General features: G+C 36.8%; 1 protein-coding gene and 1 long non-coding RNA gene across 4 annotated transcripts in view; one reads left to right on the top strand and one right to left on the bottom strand.

Moving 5' to 3' along the window:
• The window catches only part of LOC145507226 (uncharacterized), a 51948-nt gene extending 48670 nt beyond the window's left edge, over window positions 1-3278 (bottom strand). The window contains exon 1 of the long non-coding RNA XR_014054708.1: window positions 3173-3278. This is a non-coding gene — a long non-coding RNA (uncharacterized LOC145507226). The remainder of the gene's footprint in view (window positions 1-3172) is intronic.
• The window catches only part of LOC145507225 (potassium channel subfamily T member 2), a 406914-nt gene that overhangs the window by 263494 nt on the left and 117842 nt on the right, over window positions 1-25578 (top strand). For all 3 annotated transcript variants that reach the window (XM_081493298.1, XM_081493297.1, XM_081493299.1), the window contains exon 14: window positions 12473-12581. In XM_081493298.1, the coding sequence (XP_081349424.1) occupies window positions 12473-12581 (109 nt within the window). The remainder of the gene's footprint in view (window positions 1-12472; window positions 12582-25578) is intronic.

Below are 25578 nucleotides of genomic sequence, written 5' to 3'. Positions count from 1 at the left end.
TAACACAGTGCTGCTCAAAGTGAGGTCCAAAGGCCAGTTTCAATCTATAGACTTTTACTAGCGTGTACATGCTCAGTCACTTCAATCGTGTCTGACTCTGCGACTCTATGGACTGTAGCCCACCAGGCTCCTCTGTCCATGGAATTTTCTAGGCAAGAATACTGGATTGGGTTGCCGTGCCCTCCTTGACTTTTGCTAGACTACAAAATAAATACCCAGTTGAGAGTGGACATGTAGAAACTTTGATAGCAATCTGACACGGTGACACCCTAGTGCATCGCACTGTGTTGCTCTTTGGAAAGCAAGTAGACTGGTTTGGATCATATCGAGCTCATAGGTGAGTCATATATGGCGTGAGTTCTCTAGGCATGCAAAATAGAACCATATTTGTGTCCGCAATAAGTTGAAAATTAAAAAAAAAAAGAGACATCTGTCTTTCATCACAATTAGCTGAGAAGCCTAACTCCAATGCTTTATCACTGTAGAGTTTTTCGTGCCTCACCTTCCTTCTTTGTCCTGCCCTCTTTAAACCACCTGGACGTTGTGGTCCGTCATAACTGCGTATCAGTATACTGTTTCCCTTTGTTGTAATTTTTGATGGCTCCTGATTGACAATAACAAACATACACACAAACAAAATCCTATATGGATGGATCCTTTTCCCCTGCTCCTTGACTGAATGAGTGCTGCTAGAAACAAAATTCACACACAGTGGGTCAGACTCATATTGCTGAATTGTATGCACTTTTTTGTCTTATTAAAACACACTCTTATTCTTCCAGTTACAGTTTCAAACTTTAGCTCATCACTTAATTCTTAGATGGGGGAAATCAATGCATGAAAAATTTCCTCAGATTTTTGCTACCATATTTCCCCAATGTCACTTCCTTTTCACCCACTCTTTCCTGCTCTTCTATTACTATAGTATTTCCTTATGTCCATGCTGTCTCCCCCTGGTGGCTTAGATGGTAAAGAATTTGCATGCAATTTGTGAGACCCAGGATTGATCCCTGGGTTGGGAAGATCCCCTGCAGAAGGGCATGGCAACCCATTCTGGTATTCTTGCCTGGAGAATCCCATGGACAGAGGAGCCTGGTGGGCTACAGTTCAGGGGGTTGCAAAGAGTCGGACACGACTGAGCGACTAACACACATAGACATCTCCTTGCTGGATCCCAATGCCTGGTACCCTGTCTGTAACTTTGTGATATTTTTCTCTCCTTCATTTTTAAATCTTTCTTTGTTAATTTATCTCCATGGAAATTTAAATATCCTTCTACCTTTTTGATTTACTTTTAAGAAAATTAAAAGAAATTTTAAGAAAACTTTTAAGAAAATCTGCATGCTTTCCTCACCTTTCAACTAATGACTCTTAATTATGCTTAAAATTTTAGTTTACACATCACTTTTCGGGGGATGTTTTTCTGATTCCTTGAGGGAAAGAAAGGTATCCTTTTTAACTTCTTAGAACACTTGCATTCTTGTCCTTTATAAAATTTATCATTGTATATTTGCTACTAAATAGTCTTCTAGAGATGTTTCAAAAACTCTTTGAATCAGCGACTCAAATCATCTTAGTCCAGCTATAATTTTGGCCACATTCTTTCCAAACTCCTTCATTAAATGATTGGAGTTTGGGGAACACGGTGTTCACAATTTTTCAATCATCAGTTCAATTTAGTGGTGGGAGAGTCCCTTGGACTGCAAGGAGATCCAACCAGTCCATCCTAAAGGAGATCAGTCCTGGGTGTTCATTGGAGGGATTGATGTTGAAGCTGAAACTCCAATACTTTGGCCACCTCATGAGAAGAGTTGACTCATTGGAAAAGACCCTGATGTTGGGAAGGATTGGGGGCAGGAGGAGAAGGGGATGACAGAGGATGAGATGGCTGGATGGCATCACCGACTCGATGGACATGAGTTTGAGTAGACTCCAGGAGTTGGTGATGGACAGGGAGGCCTGGCGTACTTCGATTCATGGGATCGCAAAGTTGGACACGACTGAGTGACTGAACTGAACTGAGCCACTTGTCCATCTGGTAGCAAGTAGTAAGCTTTAAAGAACGTTCAGGAGAGAGGAAAACCACTAGAAGATTCACGTATTGTAATGCACTTGGTTAATCAATTTTAGACTTGTATAGCTTTTGTAGAGTTCTTTATAGGCAGTTTGAATTTAATATGAATTTAAGCAAGTTACATCACCTGTCTGAACGTCTAATTCCTTATCTGAAAACGTTTAACACAATATATATCATAGAGCTTTTGTGAGCTTTAATAACACACACACATACACACATGTATATGAATCATTTAGCATAAAAGGTAAAATATTGTTTGGGATTATTATTATTATTATTATATGATTAAGATGATTCAATAAATATATCATTCACTGTCAATTTTCATGACATCAGTTATTATCACAAACTAGTGAGAAATACTTTCCATTAGTATCTAAATAAATTGAGTTCTGAAGTCAGCAATTTTTCAAAAAGATATTAATACTGCTGTTTTTGTGATATGTTTTAGAGAAAGAGGTTAATAAAATTAAAACTGTTTTGCTCTAGAATATAGGAAACTTGGTTCCTCTTTTGAGCTTTTAATTAGTATGATACATTAAAAAAGTTACCACATTAACATAGCATAAGGATTCAAGCAATTAGGAAAACACAAAAATGTGTTTTATATTCAGTATTACTGAAGTGAAATAAATCTGTTTTTTTAATGTTGCCAACGTCAAACTGAGTTGAATTCTGTATATTTAATAAGAATCTTATATTTAAATCTTGTGAAAGTAAATGACTTTTAAAGCTTTACTTAAATCTATTCTTAGTCATTTAGTGGTTGAATGGTTCACAGTCTTAGAATTGGAAGAAGTGTGATGTCTGCTCATGTATCTCCACACACACACACATACACACACACACAAACCCCAACTGGTAATTTATTGATTTAAGCAACAGTATCAAAATAAAACTCAATTGTTATAGATTGTCTATTCTCCTTGAAGAAGAAGCAATTTTCGTGGCAATCAACCCACTCATGCTTATAAACAGAGCCTAATAAGCAAAGGTTATGTGAGAGATTTATAACACAATTTGTTCAGTTGGTCTATGTAATAAACTCTTTTCCCGTAAAATAAAAACAAATAACATTCAATTTTTAAAATTTACCCCGTTTCGTGTTTCTCTTTGAAAGCTCTTTTCCAAAGGATATTTGATTTCTGTAAATCAAAACCCAGGGCTAGAGTGGTTTCGTGCACTGGCCGCTGCTGTTTACAGCTTTCCAAAGAGCCGTTACCTAGCAACTGCATAGAAGAAGCTTCCAGTAGTTTAAATCCTAGACAAGCTCAGAAAATACTGTGAAGCAGGCCTTAAAAAAATTCTGACTTGTTAAAATGTAATTAACAAATTGATTTTCTGTAAAGTAAAAGGAGTTTATAAATAGATTTGATCATATCTATTGATAACTTTATAGCTTTAATTATAATTGCTTATCTGAAAAGCCTTTAAATCAAAAATAATAAAAATAGCAATAAAATAGAAACCACGGATCTCACATAATCCTGCTGTTTTAAAAGTCACAGTCCTTGAAAACTGTTTCCCATTCCTTAAGATGGCTACTATTAACAGTTTGAGTTGTGTTGTTACACTTTTGTGCATATGTAGTCTGCTTTTGCATCAGTGGAGTTATATCCTTTACTCCTTAAGATTTTAAACTCTGTTATTGACATTATTTCAAGATGGCTTATTAAAATTTCATTTTTAGTGATGCCGAATTGTGATGATAAACGTTTAGCATCATCTAGGTGATCCCTGGGTCAGGAAGACTGGCTGGAGAAGGAAATGGCAACCCACTCCAGTGCTGTTGCTTGGAAAATTCCATGGATGGAGGAGCCTGGTGGGCTACAGTCCATGGGGTTGCAGAGTTGGACACTACTGAGCGACTTCACTTTCACTTTTCACTTTTTTGAGTGATCTAAATGAGGATGATCACCATCATCTGTCTAGCATTCTGATCAGCATTTTGTTCTCATTATCTACTCTTCTCCTCAGAAAATCCCATGAGGTAAATACTATTACTATGCACATTGTCAAAGATGAGGCAAGTGAGGCTCTGAGGGAATAGGGCCTTGTTCAGAGCCTGACACACCCGATGGTGACCCCACTGGATCCCATGCGCTTATGCTCGAAGAACAAGCAGCAGGAGAGAGAGCTGAATCAAAACAGAGACTTTACAAGGACAAGAAGGAAACACAAGACCGAATATAGGTAATTTCAAAAGAGGAAATGTCTTCTTCAACAAGGGAAGGGAATTAGAAAACTTGGACAGATTTGATCACTGCTAAGGAGTGTTTTCTGTCTGCATAATCAAAACTGGCTACATATGTGGCCTCACCAGCAAGAGGGAGTTTGTCTGCCAAATATTAATCTAGAAGTTTACAAAACTTGGTCGAATAACCATATTTAACTGAGGAGCTGATACATGCCATTGCCCCCTGGGTAGCCACCCACCCAGCTAAACTTTGGGGATACGTTCGGGGGAAGGAGGGCCTCTTACTAAGAGGAACAAGGAGAAAATGAATATAGATAATAGTAGTTTCAGCCACAGTTCAAATACTTTTGTCTACCCGAGTATCCATGTACAGTATTTTTTCTGTACAGTAAGATAAATGTGTTCAGTATTAGTTGCTCAGACATGGCCGACTCTTTTGTGACCCCATGGACTCTAGCCCGCCAGGCTCCTTTACCCCTGGGATACTGGAGTGGGTGGTCATTCTCTTCTCTAAAGGATCTTTCCAACCCAGGGGTCAAACCTGGGTCTGCTGCATTGCAAGAGGAGTGTTCTTTCCCATCTGAGCCACCAGGAAAGATACTCATCCATTATTATGAAAAACACACCAAAGTTGCTTCAGTTGTTGAATCTAGCTCCAAGTCCAGGATATCTCGATGATGCCAAGTAATTTCTAGCTGTGGATCCTAATAGTCTGGCGACCACAAACCAATAAATGAGTTAGTTACCTCCACTCCCACCCCATATGCATATATAATAGTGGGGCAAGATAACTGTAATAAAATATTGGGTTTTGGAAAATGAGTGGGAGACACATGGCAGACATTGGTCCACGGCAATGGTGATTACCTGTTGGACATGAATTGCAAAGACCTTACAGTAAATTTTTTGACTAGAGACATCCTGCTGTACAGAATAACTTGTCTGTTCCTAAGCATAGATTCTTGTTCACTATTTTCAGTGATTGCAGAGAATGTTGAAATTGGAACAGATTTCCTCTAGTCCTTTCCATGTGTCAGTGATTGTGCTCAAAGTTCTTTTCTAAGAAATTTCATACACTTGCCTTATTTGGCTTTTATTGCCCCATCCCTGTCTCTGGCTTGGTTGTCATGGCAGCTACCTTGGCATCTCAGTTTGTTGACCCTCTGTTAGTTCAACTTGTTAGTCAAAAAACTCTAGTGTCAACTCTTTTCTAGGATTTTACTTCCACGCATTTGAATGGCCAGAGGAATCCAAACAAAAGACAACCCATAGGCTAGTCCCACTTTAAATTCATGATCATTAATTTTTAGGGGTCTGGCAGGTGCCAAACAGTCATTCTGTTTCCCACATCTGTTTCTTTTTACCCTCTCTTAAACAGCTTTGCCCTGTTTTCTCTTCTCACCTCCAACCTCTCCCATATCAACATTCCAACCTACTTCACTAAGAAAGTAGGACCATAGGAAGGAAAACAAAGTTTTCATAAACTTTTGCCTACGCTCATACTCACCAGCCTGAAGGTAGAACTCCCATATGTTCTACCTCCTCTCCTGTTATTATAGATGAACAATTTTAGCAGCAATGTGACTGAGCAGGGTCATGCAAAGAATAACGTATTATGTTAATAAGATTACCCAAATTCTGACGGTCTAGGAATGACATTTTAAGGAGTTGGAAATATATCCTATAAAGCTTTCAGATTTATGAAAAGTCATTAATCCATTTGGCAGATTAAACAGCACTCTCTAGCTATTGATAATAATGGTAATGTTGTATATTTGCCTTGTAACTCCAGTATTTTGGCCACCTGATGCGAAGAGCTGACTCATTTGAAAAGACCCTGATGTTGGGAAAGATTGAAGGCAGGAGGAGGAGGGGACGACAGAGGATGAGATGGTTAGATGGCATCATCGACTCAATGGACATGGGTTTGGGTGAACTCTGGGAGCTGGTGACAGCGAGGCCTGGCGAACTGAACTGAACTGAATACGTAGCCAGTAGTCAAGTGTTATTGAGAATTTTATTGTTTTTGAACTTTCATTTGTGTTTAGTTTTAGGTTATTTAAACTTAAATAGCCACATGTGGCCATGGCAACTGTATTGGACAGCAAAGTTTCATTTTTATTTTACCTAATTATTTAATTATTTTATTGAAGTATAATTGACACACAATGTTGTGTTACTTTCAGGTGTACAGCCAGGTGAATCACTTATGTGCTGTGTGCTTAGTCACTCAGTTGTGTCCAACTCTTTGTGACCCCCATGGACGGTAGCCTACCAGGCTCCTCTGTCCATGGGGATTCTCCAGGCAAGAATACTGGAGTGGGTTGCCGTGACCTCCTTCAGGGGATCTTCTGAACGCAGGGACCTTCCAAACCCAAGTCTCCCGCATTGCAGGCAGATTCTTTACCATCTGAGCCACCAGGGAAGCCCAAGAATACTGGAGTGGGTAGCCTATCCCTTCTCCAAGGGATCTTCCCAAACCAGGAATTGAACCAGGGTCTCCTGTTTGCAGGCAGATTCTTTACCAGCTGAGCTACTAAGGAAGCCTGGATCAGTTACACATACTGATAGCTTACGATGTTGGAGTCGTTGACGATGTAGGAGTCGTGATCTCTAAAGAAGAGAATTTAGCTTCAGGACCAGGGGCGAGGCTTCAGACACTCAGAACTTCATGTGGCAGAAGTTTCATTACAGTGAAAAAGAAACAGAGAAAGCTTCAGAAGGAGTTGGAGAGTGCCCCTTCACTAGTCTTAGCAAGGGAGCTGTATACTTTCTCAGTTGGTTATTAACAGTAAATCACCAGAACGTCTCAAAGATGTAAAGGTCTTACCAGATACTCTCACAGTATACATTTTAAGAAAACAGGATTAGTCAGAAGTTTTTTAGGAAGGAGAAACATATCTTTGAGCAGGATACATTGTTGTTATATAATCATTGGTAAGGAGTTTAAGGAAAAACATACCCTTGAGGAAGATGAGTTGTTTTGTTGTATAGTCATTAGCTCTGGGATTAAAGGAAAAAAAAAAAAAGTTTTATGTGACTATGACAAAGGAATGTAGAAAAAAAAAGTTTGTCCTTTCTTCCTCCTTGAGGGCCCCAGACTCCTTATCAACCTACCTGAGAATTAACTCTCTCCCTACATATATATATATATTTTTTTAATACATATATATTTTCTTTTTCCTTATAAGTTATTACAAAATATTGAGTATAATTTCCTATGCTATACAGTAGGTCATTGTTGGTTATCTATTGTGTATATAGTAATGTGTATAGGTTAATCCCAGACTCCTAATTTATCTCTCCCTCTGCTTTCCCCATTGATAATCATATGTTTGTTTTTTTATGTTTGTGGATCTATTTCTATTTCATATATAAGTTCTTTTGTGTTTTTTTTTTCTTTTTAGATTCCATACATTAGCAATATCATATGATATGTGACTTTCTCTGTCTGACTTACTTCACTTAGAATAATCATCTCTAAATCCATTCATATTGCTGTAAATGTCATTTATTCATTCATGACTGAGGCGATTGTATTTGCCAACACAGTATTAGAAGGGTGATAAGTGGGATGCTAAAAATTTGCAAAACAGGAAGAGCATTTAGGAAGCTGTTTTATTACCCCAAGTGAGAGATTATCAGTGTTTAAATAAAGGTCCATGATCCCTTTAGCTGATCTGGGATCCCTCAATCCAGAAAACTCTGAGAAAAGAAAATATTTTAGTATTTCTGTTAGTGGTAAAATCTGACCTGAAGTTATTTGGTAGTAAACCCTGTACTGAACTTCATTTTTTTTTTTCAAATTAGTAAAAGTATTCACACATTTAGCTGCAAAAACAATAGTGTTTTTAAGCAGAGGTTGTTCCCTACATCTAGTACACAGGATTTGCAAGATGAAGCATATTGTTTCTAAAATTTGAAAAAACAAATTTTAATTCTAGAAGCTGATATCTGGCCTTTAAGAGCATGGATAAGGATCAGAAGCCTGCAGTAAGTAGTTAAGAAGGGGAATGGGGGAGAGGCGAATGAGAAAGAGACAGAGGACTGAAGTGGTACCATCCATAAACCTTAGCAGTCATATGACATTGGGAAATGAGGGGCAAAATAGGATGAAAGAATATTCTGCTTTTGTATTCAAGTTAGGAAATAATAGTGAGTATAAATGTTTGAGGAGAAGGGATGGATTTGGGCCTGAGAGGAGACATCTAGAGATAAATTCAATTTTGATTTGCAGACTGAGTTTCACCTTTCTTAATTTGTACAAATGAAGATTATTATGCTATAGTATTCCTTTTCATGTGTCAGTCATCCTTATTAATGAAATAGATGTTTTCTTTATAAAGAGTACTGATTTTTCTTTTTATCTAACAAAGAATCCCAAGATTATATATTAACTCATTAATCTAAGATGATTGTTTTCAACCTATCTGATCCAATACCTCTTTTGTATGATAAATATTTTGTCACACTTCCTTTACTAGCCCAGGACAAAATTCAGAGTAAATGTAAATATCTATATGAATACACTTTAAATAATTAATAGAATATGCAATTCATAATATGAAGGAGAAACAGAAGAGAAATAGTTAATAGTAAGAAAGCATATATCTCAACATTGTAAATGCCCAGATATGAATAACCAAAAAAGAATATGAAGCAGATGCTTGCACCAATAAATATCTGCCTGCTATGGACACTGATGACATTAATGATCAGATCTTAAACTTCTATTAATGACTCACATACAGTATTAACAAAATAAACTTTCTTAGTTTATACAGTAACTGTCTTCCTAAATAATTCAGTATTTACTAAAATTTTTCAGAACTTTGTATCTATGTGGAGAATTGCCTCCAGAAATGTGTACATTGCTTGATGTGTTGATAGACAATGTAATAACTTTACTTACCTATATAAAAAAGCATATACAGACATAAAAATGATGCCTAAAAGTAATTTTTCTCTTCTATTTCCCACTGATTATTGTAGTTTTTAAAAATTAGCCAGTGCAACATGATTGTACTTCAGCCATTTCCAACCAAACAGAGATACACACATTAATTGAGGAAAATGGAAGGAAGGGGACCCAATTTTTTATTTTTTAACACTGAAGGGAAATAAGATTCAATATTTTCAAACATATAACTACCATATTTTCTCATGGTCCCCTGCTAGAAGAAATACAGTTTGTACTTTAAGCCAAGGGAAACTTAATAGTTGCATATGGTATTCAGTTCAGTTCAGTTCAGTCGCTTAGTCATGTCCAACTCTGCGACCCCATGAACCGCAGCATGCCAGGCGTCCCTGTCCATCACCAACTCCTGGAGTCCACCCAAACCCATGTCCATTGAGTCAGTGATACCATCCAACCATCTCATCCTCTGTTGTCCCCTTCTCCTCCTGCCCCCAAACTTTCCCAGCATCAGAGTCTTTTCAAATGAATCAGCTCTTCACATCAGGTGGCCAAAGCATTGGAGTTTCAGCTTCAACATCAGTCCTTCCAGTGAACACTCAGGACTGACCTCCTTTAGGATGGACTGGTTGGATCTCCTTGCAGTCCAAGGGACTCTCAAGAGTTTTCTCCAACACCACAGTTCAAAAACATCAATTCTTCGGCACTCAGCTTTCTTTATAGTCCAACTCGCACATTCATACATGACTGCTGGAAAAACCATAGCCTTGACTAGATGGACCTTTGTTGACAAAGTAATGTCTCTGCTTTTTAATATGCTAAGTTGGTCACAACTTTCCTTCCAAGGAGTAAGTGTCTTTTAATTTCATGGCTGCAATCACCATCTGCAGTGATTTTGGAGCCCAGAAAAATAAAGTCTGACACTGTTTCCACTGTTTCCCCATCTATTTGCCATGAAGTGATGGGACCGGATGCCACGATCTTAGTTTTCTGAATGTTGAGTTTTAAGTCAACTTTTTCACTCTCCTCTTTCACTTTCGTCAAGAGGCTCTTTAGTTCTTCTTCACTTTCTGCCATAAGGGTGGTGTCATCTGCATATCTGAGGTTATTGATATTTCTCCCGGCAATCTTGATTCCAGCTTGTGCTTCATCCAGCCCAGTGTTTCTCATGATGTACTCTGCATATAAGTTAAATAAGCATGGTGACAATATACAGCCTTTACGTACTCCTTTACCTATTTGGAACCAGTCTGTTTTTCCTTGTCCAGTTCTAACTGTTGCTTCCTGACCTGCGTACAGGTTTCTCAAGAGGCAGATCAGGTGGTCTGGTATTTCCATCTCTTTCAGAATTTTCCACAGTTTATCATGATCCACATAGTCAAAGGCTTTGGCATAGTCAATAAAGCAGAAATAGATGTTTCTCTGAAACTCTCTTGCTTTTTTGATGATCCAGCGGATGTTGGCAATTTGATCTCTGATTCCTCTGCCTTTTCTAAATCCAGCTTGAACACCTGGAAGTTCATGGTTCACGTATTGCTGAAGCCTGGCTTGGAGAATTTTGAGCATTACTTTACTAGCGTGTGAGATGAGTGCAATTGTGCAGTAGTTTGAGCATTCTCTGGTATTGTATGTATGGTAATCATACTGTCCAAATTTTCTGGGTAGTTGGATTTTTAAATACTCTATCTCATGTCATAATAAATGTACATACTTTTCTTCATCATGCATTTAATTTTTGGTTTAAAATTTATAAACTCCATATGTTTGGCTATCATATGATTCTAAAGTAAAATTATTCTTCATTTAACAGTTTTGTAACTTTTCTTAAAAATTATTTGAGAAATATTAAAATAGTGGTTTAAGTCACTCTTCTTTTGAATACTTTTCTAAATTCAAAATAGGGCTTTGAATCTACCCTCCTTCCTGTAAACTATTAAGTCATGGTTATATATTTTGGAGATTTTTCTTATAGATTGTTATTATAATACTGACAAGTAAAAAAAAAAAAAAGAGGCATTGTTAGACTCTTGAGTTTTTTAAAGAGTAAATCCTGATGTGTAACCATAGCTTATAATTTCTTCCATAAAATGTGAAAGAAAAAAATGAATATGGAAATGAAGGAAAAGAAAATTATGGACTCTTTCATATGCTCACTGATGTTATACAAACAAGAGTAAGGTTATTATTTATCTGTCTGGAACATTTGATGAATCACTTCGCAAGTAATCTTGTTTCATCTTTAATTGTATAGTGTATGTTTTCATTTCATAGATCAGACTCACAAATTCAACCTATGTCTTCATTAGCTAAAACTGCTATTTTTCTGCCTAACAATATTTATTTTCTTAGAACTTTAAGCAGTCTTTATTTCCATTATCAGCTACTGCAGCTTACTTCAAAGGGAAGGTTTTTTTCCCCCAAACAACTTTTTTCCCTAAACTTTAATTGGTTCTCTAAAATGTGATTTCTGTGGAAAATTGAACATATGGCATCTGGGCCCTCATTCCTGCGTGAAAACAATTTACTTGGGCTGAATAGCATTACTCCTTCTAACATGACCTTCACTCCCCCCCACCATGTGTCATCATTTCTAGCACTTTATTATTTTTATGTCATTGAATTTCTTTTTATGCTATTTATTGTCATTTCTGACTAGACTCTATCATCTTCTGAATTCATGACCTTAGATCCTAAGGTTAAGGTATAATTTAAATTTATATTTATATTAGGATTAATTTTTATTGATTGATAATTGTAGTTGTTTTGATTGTACAAAATTATTACTTGTATGTTGTGCAAATATTATCTGCCACATTATTTAATAAGTACATTCTAAGTTTTTATGTTATGTGACTATGGATTTGATAAATAAATCATGTTATAATCAGCACTATTATATTTCATACCATAGAATTATCAGAAGTAACAGAGACTGTGTGTAGTCTTCAATTTACTATCCAAGCTGTACCTCACACCTACCAATTTCTTACCTTTTTGTACAGATGAGGCACAGGAAAAAAACTTCTTGCCAAAGGCTGTCAGTTTTATTAAGGACATATCTGGGATTAGAATCCCACTGTACCTCGATAACTTACCTCACAGTCTAGTACTCTCTCTTATGAAACATTTTTCCTGGAGATAAATTTGCACATGTAAAAACATCTCTGAAGCAAGTGTATTTATATGAAAACTTTTGTAATTTTATTCACTGTTTTACATATTATCTTAAAATACTACTATCCCAAGGTAAATTATTCTAATTTACCTATTTTATTTCAAACAGATCATGTTGTTTGTGAAGAAGAGTTTAAATACGCCATGTTAGCTTTAAACTGTATATGCCCAGCAACATCTACACTTATTACACTACTGGTTCATACCTCTAGAGGGCAGTAAGTATATTTTTTCTTTAAGATAATGCATTTTAAATTATAAAAAAGAATTATATAAGTGTAGTTATGTGATTTAGAAATACAGTAAGCCTAGGTATACAGCTAGGTATGTAGCTTTACTGGTATTTGTGTGAGTTATCATCATCTCGTAGACAGAGGGAAGATAGACAAATACAGACCCACTAGAGGGTCCAAGACATATAGCATATTGACAGTGATTTGCTGTCTTTTCTAACTAATCAAGAGATGATTTGTTTTATCCTAAATTCTATGCCTGCATCATTAGTTAGGCCTAGAATTAGGGTATTGTTTCTATTTTCAAAATTAATACTTAGCAAATAAAATTTCGAAAAACAGTATTACAGCAGTCACTATTGAAAGGTCTTAAAGTCATTCTTTTTCTGTTTCTGAGGTAAGTTTTTATCTGAAAGCTGTATGTACACAAATGAGCTCAAACTTAAACTTTTATAATTATTATAGAATGATAACCAAGTAGTTGATAAAATTAGCTAATGTAGTATAAAAGAAATTATTTAATGAATTTCAGGGTATTGAGGGAAATTATATCATCAGAACATTTTTTCCTATTTGTTTATTTTTATAGTTTCCTAAACTATAGGTGTTGTTTTTGACTTGCAGTATCAAGTAAAATGCAATAAGTGAATATAGTCACTGCTCTTATTTAATTAGATAAATGGAGTGCCACATTTCATACTTTTCATATTCCTTACTTGATATTTTAGACAAAATGTTTGTTTTCTAGGTAAATTCCACAGTGGTGCTTGTAGTTATAATCATTTAAATTTAGTGAGTTAATTGATAGTTGTTTAAATGAAGTGCCAAATCAAATAAATCAAGGAAAAGGACAATTCTTTCCTGGGATTTAGTACTGCCTGGAGGAACTTGATAATTGAAAAATAGTAAATTCCCTCTGGTGTTTTTAAGTAGATTTAACTCTTTTCCCTCTAATTATGTCTCTGCTCTATTGAGACAGAAAGAGTTTCCCAGAAGCAATTTTCTCAAAGTTCTGAATATAAATATTTCTATTCTAAACAGTTATAAGCCTTTAAGATGTGCAACAGAAACAGTGTAACAGGACCATAAGTGAAATTAGTTTTCTTGGATGGACCTACTCAGCATTTTGATGGAATTACATAAAATACTGAAAACTTTTTCACCAACTAATTGACTATTCATAGAACTTACCACATGCCTTCATTATTTTGTCATCCATCTTTGTCACAGATTCGTACAGCTTTAGAGCTGAGTATTTAGTCAGCTTCATTCTTGCACAAATGATAAAATGAAGCCCTTCAGCACTAACAGACATTAGTATTTATAGACTGGTTAAATTACATTTTCCAACTCCTAGTAAATATTACTTATTGGCACACAATAGTGCCTGGTAAACAGATTGCACTTCATATAAATTTCAAAAGAATTTCAGCATTGCCTCCAATAGGATTTTTCCTAATATACTCTAATGAATTTTGTCATATTAAAAAAGAAAGTGATGATCTTGAAAACATTACTGCATAAGTAAGGATTTCCTATAAGTAAGATTGACCTGCAAAATCATCCCCCAATTAAGTGACATAATAAATGCTTTAATCCACCAAAAGTACTTTCTTTGTATCAGCTTTATTGAGATATAATTCATATACCATATAATTCACCTGTTGAGGTATACAATTTCGTATTTTTTAGTATATTCGTAGAATCGTGCAACTATCACTGCTAAATCCTAATATTATCATAATCTCATAAAGAAACTCTCTACATTTTTTCAATAGCCCATGCTGTATCCACACTCTTCCAACTATAGGCAATCACAAACCTTACCCTATCTCTATAGATTTTTCTCTTCTGGACATTGCATATTGCATATGAATGGAAGCATACAATATGTGCTCTTTTTGGACTGGCTTCTTTCCCTTGGCATAATGTTTTTACAGTTCATCCATATTGTAACATGCGTTAGTACTTCATTTCTTTTTACAGCTGAGTAATTTTCTATTTTATGGATATATTTCTTTTTACTCTTCTATTCATCGACTGATAGATGTTTGGGTTATTTCCAGCATTATGGATAAGGCTGTTCTTAATATGAAGGTAAAGATTTTTATGTGGACATGTCCTTTAATTTCTTTGGGTCTATATTTAGGAGTGAAATTGCTGAGTCGTGAGCTTCCTAGGTGGTGCTAGTGGTAAAGAAAGCACCTGCCAATGCAGGAAACGCAGGAGACCCGAAAGACAAGGGTAAAATCCCTGGGTCTCAGGAAGATCCCCTGGAGGAGGAAATGTCAACCCACTCCAGTATTCTTGCCTGGGAAATCCCATGGACAGAGGAGCCCAGTGGGCTACAGCCCATAGAGTCACAAAGAGTTGGATGTGATTAAAGTGACTGAGCAAGCACACACGCCAGTAATTCTATTTAGCCTTTTTTAAAGAACTTCCCAAATGTTTTCTGAAGGGATTATATCATCTTACATTGCCATCAGCAATCTATCATGACTCCAGTTTCTTCATGTCCTCAGCAGTGCTTGTTATTATATGCTTTTTGCATCATAACCCTCCTATTGAATGCAAAGTGGTGCTTCATTATGGTTTTGGTTTGCATTTCCCTGATTACTAACAATGTTAAAATTAGTTCATGGGCTTACTGACCATTTTCATATTACCTTTGAAGAAAAGCCTATTCGGATCCTTTGTCCATTTTCTAATCACATTGCTTCTGATTATTGAGTTGTAAGAGCTTTTATATATTCTAGCTTATCTTAAAGAGATAAATACCATCACTTCAGTATAAATGATCATCCTAATAGATCACTTATTTTAAAATATCTAATATATTTTATTAATAATATTGTTTGACTAAAGTAATATGTTATGCACTGATTGAAGGTATAGTGATGATTCACTTATTAACAGAACATGTTTAAAATTTTGCCTTTAAGCATCAGCAGAAATTAGAGACCTCAAATATATTGATTTAATAATAAGAGAGCAAACTCGGGAGCTAAATTAAGTAGTATAATGGGGAAATGTTGAGTATCTGGAAATGCTTTATGTAGGGATTATCAAAACCACTAATTGAAGACAAAACCTACAGTAATATTCAAATTTCTCCATTAAAAAAAAGAGGAAATAATATTATTAAAAGTTCATTCTATAACAAATGGTGATTGACTAAAAATAGTTGATAGTCACAAGCTAAAGACTTAGATCCAACAAACACAAAAACAAATATAATACAAAATCTAAAATAGTCTAATTTGACAATATATTTTTAAATTAAATGCTCTGTAGATTGTAGGTACTTAAGGAGAATAATAATTATGAGTTCTGTAGAAAAAGGAACCAGGAATTAGAGATAGAGAGGGCAGCTTACTTACTGACAGTCCTCCCTTAGGTCTGAGAATGGAGCTCCTAATTCAGCCTTAGAATTAGATTTGCCCACTTAACCTTCATACGTTTCTTAATTCTCTTCCTCTAGCCTGTGGAAATAGGGCAAAGATGGAAACCATATGTTAAATATGGTTTTTATTTGCATTTCCCTGATTACTTCATTCCATACATCTACTAAGCCGGGCTTCACCTCTACTGAAGGTGGCTTCAGTGGTAAAGAATCTGTCTGCCAATGCAGGAGACTCAGGAGTCACAGGTTCAATTCCTGGGTCAGGAAGATCTCCTGTAGAAGGAAATGGCAACCCACTCCAGTATACTTGTCTGGGAAATCCCACGGACAGAGGAGCCTGGCAGGGTTACAGTTCATGAAGTCACAAACACTGAGTGACTAAGCAGGAGGCATTCACATCAACTTACCCAAGACCTAGACCAGTGCATCTCGCAAGGCTCATTAATGCTCCTACGATCTTACATTTTCTTTGTTTAGATGTTAACGTACTCATTCCTGTTCTAGTTGATCAGTGAGTCAACTAGATGGTGTCAATTTTAGATGACTTTGAATAACTGTACTCCTTTTATTCATTGATGTTTACTCTGTATTTTAGCCCTTCACAGTTTCCCCCTCTTACCTACTTCATTTACATTTGAGTGTTCAGTGCTCTTGGCAGTGGCTTTTCTTATTGTCAGTTAAAGTAGTATTTTGATTTATTTGGCAAACATACTAGAAAGATGAACAGAAATTTATTCATTGGGCAGATATCACCGTAGGCTGTCAAACATGGACTGTGATGATTTTAGCAAACATATGCTAAATTATCAGAACAGTTGATAGACATTCAGCTGACCTATCTTGATATTTCATCTCTATCAAAATTTAATATTTTTCTTTTCCTTTCCACTTAATTTCACAAAAATATTTATTTCATTCAGTTCAGTTCAGAGCCTCTCAGTGGTGCCCGACTCTTTGCGACCCCATGAACCACAGCACGCCAGGCCTCCCTGTCCATCACCAACTCCTGCAGTCCACCCAAACCCATGTCCATTGAGTCGGTGATGCCATCCCACCATCTCATCCACTGTTGTCCCCTTCTCCTCCTGCCCTCAATCTTTCCCAGCATCAGGGTCTTTTCAAATGAGTCAGCTCTTTGCACCAAGTGGCCAAAGTATTGGAGTTTCAGCTTCAGCATCAGTCCTTCCAATGAACACCCAGGACTGATCTCCTTTAGGATGGACTGGTTGGATCTCCTTGCAGTCCAAGGAACTCCCAAGAGGCTTCGCCAATAACACAGTTCAAAAGCATCAATTCTTTGGCGCTCAGCTTTCTTTATAGTCCAAGTCTCACATCCATACAAGACTACTGGAAAAACCATATCCTCGACTAGACGGACCCTTGTTGACAAAGTAATGTCTCTGCTTTTTAACATGCTGTCTAAGGTGGTCATAACTTTCCTCCTAAGGAGTAAGTGTCTTTTAATTTCATGGCTTCAATCACCATCTGCAGTGATTTTGGAGCCCAGAAAAATAAAGTCAGCCACTGTTTCCACTGTTTCCCCATCTATTTGCCACGAAGTGATGGGACCAGATGTCATGATATTAGTTTTCTGAATGTTGAGCTTTAAGCCAACTTTTTCACTCTCCTCCTTCACTTTCATCAACAGGCTCTTTAGTTCTTCTTCACTTTCTGCCATAAGGGTGGTATCATCTGCATATTTGAGGTTATTGATATTTCTCCCGTCAATCTTGATTCCAGCTTGTGCTTTCTCCAGCCCAGCATTTCTCATGACGTACTCTGCATAGAAGTTAAATAAGCAGGGTGACAATATACAGCTTTGACGTACTCCTTTACCTGTTTGGAACCAGTCTGTTGTTTCATGTCCAGTTCTAACTGTTGCTTCCTGGCCTGCATACAGGTTTCTCAAGAGGCAGGTCAGGTGGTCTGGTATTCCCATCTCTTGAAGAATTTTCCACGGTTTGTTGTGATCCACACAGTCAAAGGCTTTGGCATAGTCAATAATGCAGAGGTAGATGTATTTTCTGGAACTCTCTTGCTTTTTCAATGATCCAGTGAATGTTGGCAATTTGATCTCTGGTTCCTCTGCCTTTTCTAAATCCAGCTTGAACATCTGGAAGTTCACGGTTCACGTATCGCTGAATTTATTTCATTAGTCCCATCCAAGAGGTAATATTCTTTGGTCTTCATGCTTATCAATGAGAAGGAAAGAGAACTGATAAGAAAAATATTTCAAAGTTAGAATTTACGAAACTTGGCCACTGATTAGATATGGAAAAAAAGAAGAACATGTTTCACATACCAAGGTTGGACAAGAGAGAACTATAAAATGTGTGGTTTTTGCAGAAGGAAAAAGGAGTTTGGGATTGAATCTATTTGCTTTTTTGATGCAGGTACCTTTGCTTGTAGGAATTCCTGGTTCTTAAGGAGGGATCGGGGCTTCCCAGGTGGCTCAGTGGGTAAAGAATCCACCTGCAATGCAGGAGACACAGGAGATGAGAGTTCAATCCCTGGTTCAGGAAGATCTCTGGAGGAAGCCATGGCAACTCACTCCAGTGTTGTTGCCTGGAGAATCCCATGGACAAAGGAGCCTGGCGGGCTACCGTCCATAGGATCACAAAGAGTCAGACCCGACTGGAGCGACTGAGCATGCAAGCATGAGGAGGGATCAAGGTTGTTCAGGGCCACAGAACTGAAAGTAGAAATGGTGGGGATTTGGGAGAAATGATCACTTAAGACTTTTCCTCGGGAAATTACTCCTTATAGGAAACAGATGGGAGAAAAGGACAGCAAATATAGTATAGCATCACAGGATAAAAAGGAGCAAGGATTTCCAAAAAAATAACTGGAGTGTTAACAATACAGATGGCTTAAGATGGAGAAGAAGCAAACAGAATTCAGAGGTCACTGGTTTCTGGGAAGTTCTGAGAAAATTTTGGACGATGGAGACTTTTCATTTTAAGATAAGGAGAATGAATGAGTAAGTGATAAGAAAGCAAAGCCTGGTCAAAGGCTGTCACTTCATTAGGCTTGCCCAGGAAGATAAGAAAGAGAAAACATGAAAGCAAATAGTTCTGCTGGTTCCACAGAAGTCGGCTTCTTTGATCATGGCAGTTAAGATTGTCTGTGATCCCTGGTGACCCTTTCTTCATCTCTCCCATGACAAGCGCGCGCGCGCACACACACACGCACACACACACACTGTCACCCACCCACACACACACACAAACTTCAGAACTGGAGGTTTGAAATTACGTATCCGAAGGTTACTCATTTTTCTTCCATACAAATTAACCTGCACTGAAAACCTCCACAGAAATGCATTTTGTTAGGTGTATCCAAAATCTATTTGGTTACCCGAGAAATGTTTTTCCACCTATTGAAACATAAACTAGAACATTTTTCTATTAAACATATTTTGAGAAATACAGATACTGCTCAGTCCCTTAATAGCTCATCTTTTGTTATCAAATTAGGTTTAAGTATGTTCATTTTATTTATTGAGGACCCTCTTTGCTCTCATCCAAATTTATTTTTATGTCCTTAATTCTCATGATTCTATGTATCATATTCTCCAAATAACATGATCCTAAATATACTTCATGGTTTCCGCCTTCTACATCTTTTTAAATGTTGTTCCTTCTGCCTTGAATTTTTTTCTTCTGCTTTCCTAGAGGATTTTCCTGAAATTCAAATATTCTATCTCATCGTGAATATTTTTAAACTCCTCAATTTAATGTGATGTCTCCTTTCTACGAGCTCACATAGAATGTTATGATATTCTGCCTGAGTATGTATTATGGTCCTTTTATTTTTTCCTACTTAATAGGGCATAATTTCATTTAAGGTAGAGAACATGTCTTATTCATGCCTTATATAATGTTTCATAGCATGAATGCCCAATGAACATTAGTTAAATAAAATGTACTAAAAATGATTCATTGAGGTCCCTGGTTCAAAGTAGTTTATGATCCAAATGCCTTCATCTGCTCTTCACCATCTGCTGCATGAAATGACAGCTAGTAAATAAAAATCACCATCTTTCATTAATGGAAAATAAGAGATTTCAGTGACCTTTTAGAAGATGGAAAGTGAGTAAAGGAAGAGCTTTTGATGAAAACCTCATCCCAGCCTATATTTAGAGGATGATACAGCAGCACAAACCTCAGCCCCAGTGGGGCTCTGGGGTCCAAGGTTCTGGGAAGAAAAAGGACATGTTTTGATTGAATTTCTATACACATAACAAGTTACCTCTGTTTCACCCAGCACAGTACCATTTCTCTATAATTAAATTTAGTCAGATATTTGCCATTGGGAATATCAGATTTTTCCTAAATGAATTAGTCTGAATTATAAGCTAGCATATAGTATGGGATTGGGATTCAGCCCTCTTCATTTGACATTTAGAGACCACAGAGTAGATAGTCTGAGCCCCTTCATGCTTAATGTAAGATGTAAGAAATCATATTCACAGGCAAAGGAATCTATTGAATATCCCTATATATAATACCCAGAACTTTGAAATACGGTTTTTATTATATTGAATAGAGAACATAAATCCAGCAATAGAAAGAGAACAATATCTGTATTCACACTGGAATTGTTTGGGATTTATAGGGAAGATTGGGTCTTGTACTCATTAGTAAACAAACAACTTTTTTAAGTCAAAAAAACTAAAACATTTAAAAGGAGAGTCAAGCATATATTTTGGAAGCAAGGAGAGTCTCTGTAAAGAGAACAAAAAAATACATTAAAAATAAATTTAGATATATTTTTGAACACTGGAGATGTATAAGTAATAGTTGACAAGAATACTAAAGGTTTATGAAAGGGTGATAATGATTGTTCAAAGAAATAAAATGCCGAGGAATTTTTATTTGCAGAATTTAAAATTTTCACAATATTTAACTTAAATTTTGGTTAATTATGATTGTGGAGGGTCTGGTTTTCTCTTCAGTAATAAGGAAAATAGTGATAAATACACAAATCCAAAATAACTAAAAATACTTACAGTTATTACTCTCAGAAAGTTATGAAAAGGAGTTATGGTAGAGAAATAGAAGGTAAAGACCATTGAAAATTAACAGAGTAATTGCTGAAATTAAAATTCAGTAAAGTCCTTGAAAGATAATATCTCAGAGATCTTGAGGATTTCCAATAAAAGAGAGAGAGAGAATATTTAGGAAAACAATTCAAGTACACGAGATCAATCCAAAAGAGGTAATATTTGATTTGGTGGGTGTTCCCAAAAGAATGGAAAGAATATAATGTAAGAAATTGTAACAGAAGAAGGGTGAGTCAAGTCTTTAAATTCACAGGATTTCTTGTTTGTGAATGACAATGAATGGAAGAGAATGACACCTAGAGACTTGGCATTGCCAAATTATAAAGCAGTACTGATGAAAAAAAAATTCTCTCAAACCTGTAGAGAGGCAGAGAAAACTTAACATTGACTAGGATTCTTAATTTTAGACAAGGGTACTCATTGAGCTAGTTTAACTACAAAGAGATGTGGTTTAACTCACAGAATAAGAACGTTAGTCTCTATTTAGTCTAAATGTGCATGAACAGTTCCCATTACCACACCTGACAACTAATCCAATAAGGAACTTTGACCTCGGAACATCCTAGGAGCCAACGGTCTCTGTGGCCACATATCTCAGTAATATGGATGCCCCCTGCCTGCCTGTGTCCTCGTTTAACATACTTCCGAAACAAACTTCTGCATCTGTGTCTGATTGATGGAACCTAGGTCACATGTCTGTACAATAACTAAAGCCAAAGATTCCTAAAAGCTGTGATCAAGAGATGAAAAGTCAGACAAGTCTCAACAATAGACTGGACTAAATTAAAAGCAACACATATAATTAAATGTAGCAGAGGAAGTTTCTGTTTTCTCTCCCAACTGGAAAAAAAGGCAATCATAAACTCAAAGAAAATAACAAAGAAACTATAATGGATCAAATTAGAATGTGCCATCAGTTCAGTTCAGTTCAGTCGCTCAGTCGTGTCTGACTCTTTGTGACCCCATGAATCCCAGCACGCCAGGCCTCCCTGTCCATCACCAACTCCCAGAGTCTACCTAAACCCATGTCCATCGAGTCGGTGATGCCATCCAGCCATCTCATCCTCTGTCGTCCGCTTCTCCTCCTGCCCCCAATCCTTCCCAGCATTAGGGTCTTTTCCAATGAGTCAACTCTTCACATGAGGTGGCCAAAGTATTGGAGTTTCAGCTTCAATATCAGTCCTTCCAATGAACACCCAGGACTGATCTCCTTTAGCATGAAATGTGCCATAATACTGAACAATAGGTGGAGGGTAGGTGAATAAATCTTTCTTTGATATTCTCTCTTGACTTGCTCAGGGAACTACAGAGAAGGTTATATAATTATATTAATAGCATTCCGCTTAACTCTTAAGTGAACTGTGTTGCAATAATCCTAATGTAATCTGTGCAATCAGGCTCTCTGTACTTTTTTTTCCAGCTTTACTATAATCAACATGTAATGTTGCACAAGTTTAAGGTATACAATAAGTTCTCCACTTTTATGTGAAGCCATTGATTTATTTATAGCCAGTGAACAAAATGCAGATATTTACATTTTTAACAATGTAAAACTGTGCAGCAAATGATACTTTAGAGTAAAATTAGGTAGAAGAGATGGAAGGGAAGAGGGTGGCTAATAGCTCAACTTAGAAAATGGAAAATCAAGAGACTCGTATCTATAGTCACTAATACTTTATATGTGTACAGCCCTGTGAGGAATCTTTTGTGAGCTATTTCTCTAGTCTCACACCTCAGAGAATGTGATCAATAGAAGATTGATACAATCTTCTACAATGATACAGTCTACAATCTTCTACAATTGATACAATCTTCTATAATGACATAGTAATACATTTGATAGCATATTTTTATTAAGAGATAACTCAAAACTCTTCAAATTAAGCCCAGAATTTGGAAGCATTTGTCCATCAATTTAAGTTATGAATGAAATCACATGTTAAAGATAGCACTAGAGTTAAAATATTATAACTAATCCTGGGAAGGATTGAAGGCAAAGGAAGAGGGCGGCAGAGGATGAGGTGGTTAGACAATATCACTGACTCAGTGGACATGAATTTGAGCAAACTCTGGGAGATAGTGAAGGACAGGGAAGCTTGGCATGCCCTGGCTTCCCTGGTGGCTCAGGCGGTAAAGAATCTGCCCACAATTCAGGAGACCTAGGTTTGATCCTTGGGTTGGAAAGATCCACTGGAGAAGGGAAAGGCTACCCACTTCAGTATTCTGTCCTGGAGAATTCCATGGACTTTACAGTTCATGGGGTGGCAAAGAGTCAGATATGACTTAATGACTTTTACACACACAATGGGAGATAGTGAAGGACAGGGTAGCCTGGCATGCTGTAGTCCATGGGGTCGGGAAAAGTCAGACACAACTTAGCAACTGAACTACAACAAATTGTAACGTTTGGTCGTTCATTCATTCATCCTTTCCACAGAAAATAATCATTTGCATCCATACAGTGTAAGGTAGTATGTTAGAATTTTGATAAACACAAACATGCATACATTCTGATCACAAATTCTAACATTCAGTACAAGGCAGCGCACATTGTAGACATGGCTTTATGTTTGGAATGTGTTATAAATTTCTCCTAGTAGATCTACTTTGTTAATACAGTGTCTTTTAGCTATGGTAAAGATTATTTTGCACACCTTGAGACTAAACCAAATGATAACATGGACAGATGCTAAAGAAACTTGCTACTTACACGTAAGTTCAAAAGAGCAAAAAAAAAAAAAAAAAAAATCCTCAAAAAGATAAAATGTGGATAATAGCAATAGGAGCTTACCAAACTTCTATATCCCCAAATATTAATATTTATGGAAAACGACTTTCCTGAAGATGTCACTGTGATGTTCTAAACTAAAGGGACAGATATCAGAGAGCAATTTAAATGCACAAGGCCACAGAGAGCTTGACCGTAAACTAAGCGTATGGTGCTTATTCTGTGAGCAAGCAGTCTGTGTTCTGAGAGAGGGAGGGAAGTGGCACATTTTAGCTATAAATGTTTACAAATGCTGAAGGAGAACAGTTGAAAATCAGTGGGGTAGGACCTATTTAATAATATAATTAAAGAGCTGAGACTGCAGTGTCATTATGAGAGATGAATTTCTATTTCACCTGACAATTTAAAAAGTAGATGAAAAGGCTTTGCAGGTGTTTTAGGATTTGTGTGTGTGATAATTAGGTGACTTCTTGAATTAACTGAGCACTTCAGAAAAACCACACTAGAGATTTTGAAGAACAAACAAACTTTAAGGGAAATGAGTTTGGAACACTTTCATGTACAATCAGCCTTTCAAACTTAATGTTTGAGCTCTATTTCATTTCTTCTTTTGAAATCTCTTTCAAAAGGGTGTTCTTTATGTTCACTATTAAGAATGCTTGAAAGCTCAATGGCATTTCTCTATTATTGCCACTTTCTCGGCGATTTTTCTTATCCTGAGGATGGCAAACAGCTTTATGGTTCCATCTAGTGGTAGAAAATTGATTATCATCCTCTACATGGTTTTTTTTTTTTTTTTTTTTTAATAAATTTATTTATTTTAGTTGGGGGCTAATTACTTTACAATATTGTAATAGTTTTTGCCATACATTGACATGAATCAGCCATGGGTTTACATGTGTTCCCCTTCCCGGACCCCCCACCCACCTCCCTCCCCATCCCATCCTTCTGGATCATCCCATTGCCCCGGCCCTGAGCCCTTGTCACATGCATCGAACATGGAATGGTGCTCTGTTTCACATATGACAATACACATGTCTCAATGCCATTCTCCCAGAACGTCCCACCCTCACCTTCTCCCTCAGAGTCCATAAAATTGTTCCATGCATCTGTGTCTCTTATTCTGTCTCGCTTATAGGGTTATCGTTACCATCTTTCAAATTCCATATATATGCATTAGTATACTGTATTGTTGTTTTTCTTTCTGGCTTACTTCACTCTGTATAATGGGCTCCAGTTTCATCCATCTCAGTAGAACCGATTCAAATGTATTTTTTTTTAATGGCTGAGTAATATTCCATTGTGTATATGTACCACAGCTTCCTTATCCATTCGTCTGCTGATGGACATCTAGGTTGCTTCCATGTCCTGGCTATTGTAAACAGTGCTGCGATGAACATTGGGGTACACGCGTCTCTTTCAATTCTGGTTTCCTCGGTGTATATGCCCAGCAGTGGGATTGCTGGGTCATATGGCAGTTCTATTCCCAGTTTTTTAAGGAATCTCCACACTGTTCTCCATAGTGGCTGTACTAGTTTGCATTCCCACCAACAGTGTAAGAGGGTTCCCTTTTCTCCACACCCTCTCCAGCATTTACTGCTTGTAGACTTTTGGATAGCAGCCATTCTGACTGGTGTGAAATGATACCTCATTGTGGTTTTGATTTGCATTTCTCTAATAATGAGTGATGTCGAGCATCTTTTCATGTGTTTGTTAGCCATCTGTATGTCTTCTTTGGAGAAATGTCTGTTTAGTTCTTTGGCCCATTTTTTGATCGGGTCGTTTA

The sequence above is a fragment of the Giraffa tippelskirchi genome, chromosome 5 (genome assembly GCF_054371585.1).
Source record: "Giraffa tippelskirchi isolate mGirTip1 chromosome 5, T2T-mGirTip1v1.2.pri, whole genome shotgun sequence".
NCBI lineage: Eukaryota > Metazoa > Chordata > Mammalia > Artiodactyla > Giraffidae > Giraffa > Giraffa tippelskirchi.
Note: the sequence above shows the minus strand (reverse complement) of the source record. Positions and strands in the feature narration are given on the sequence as shown.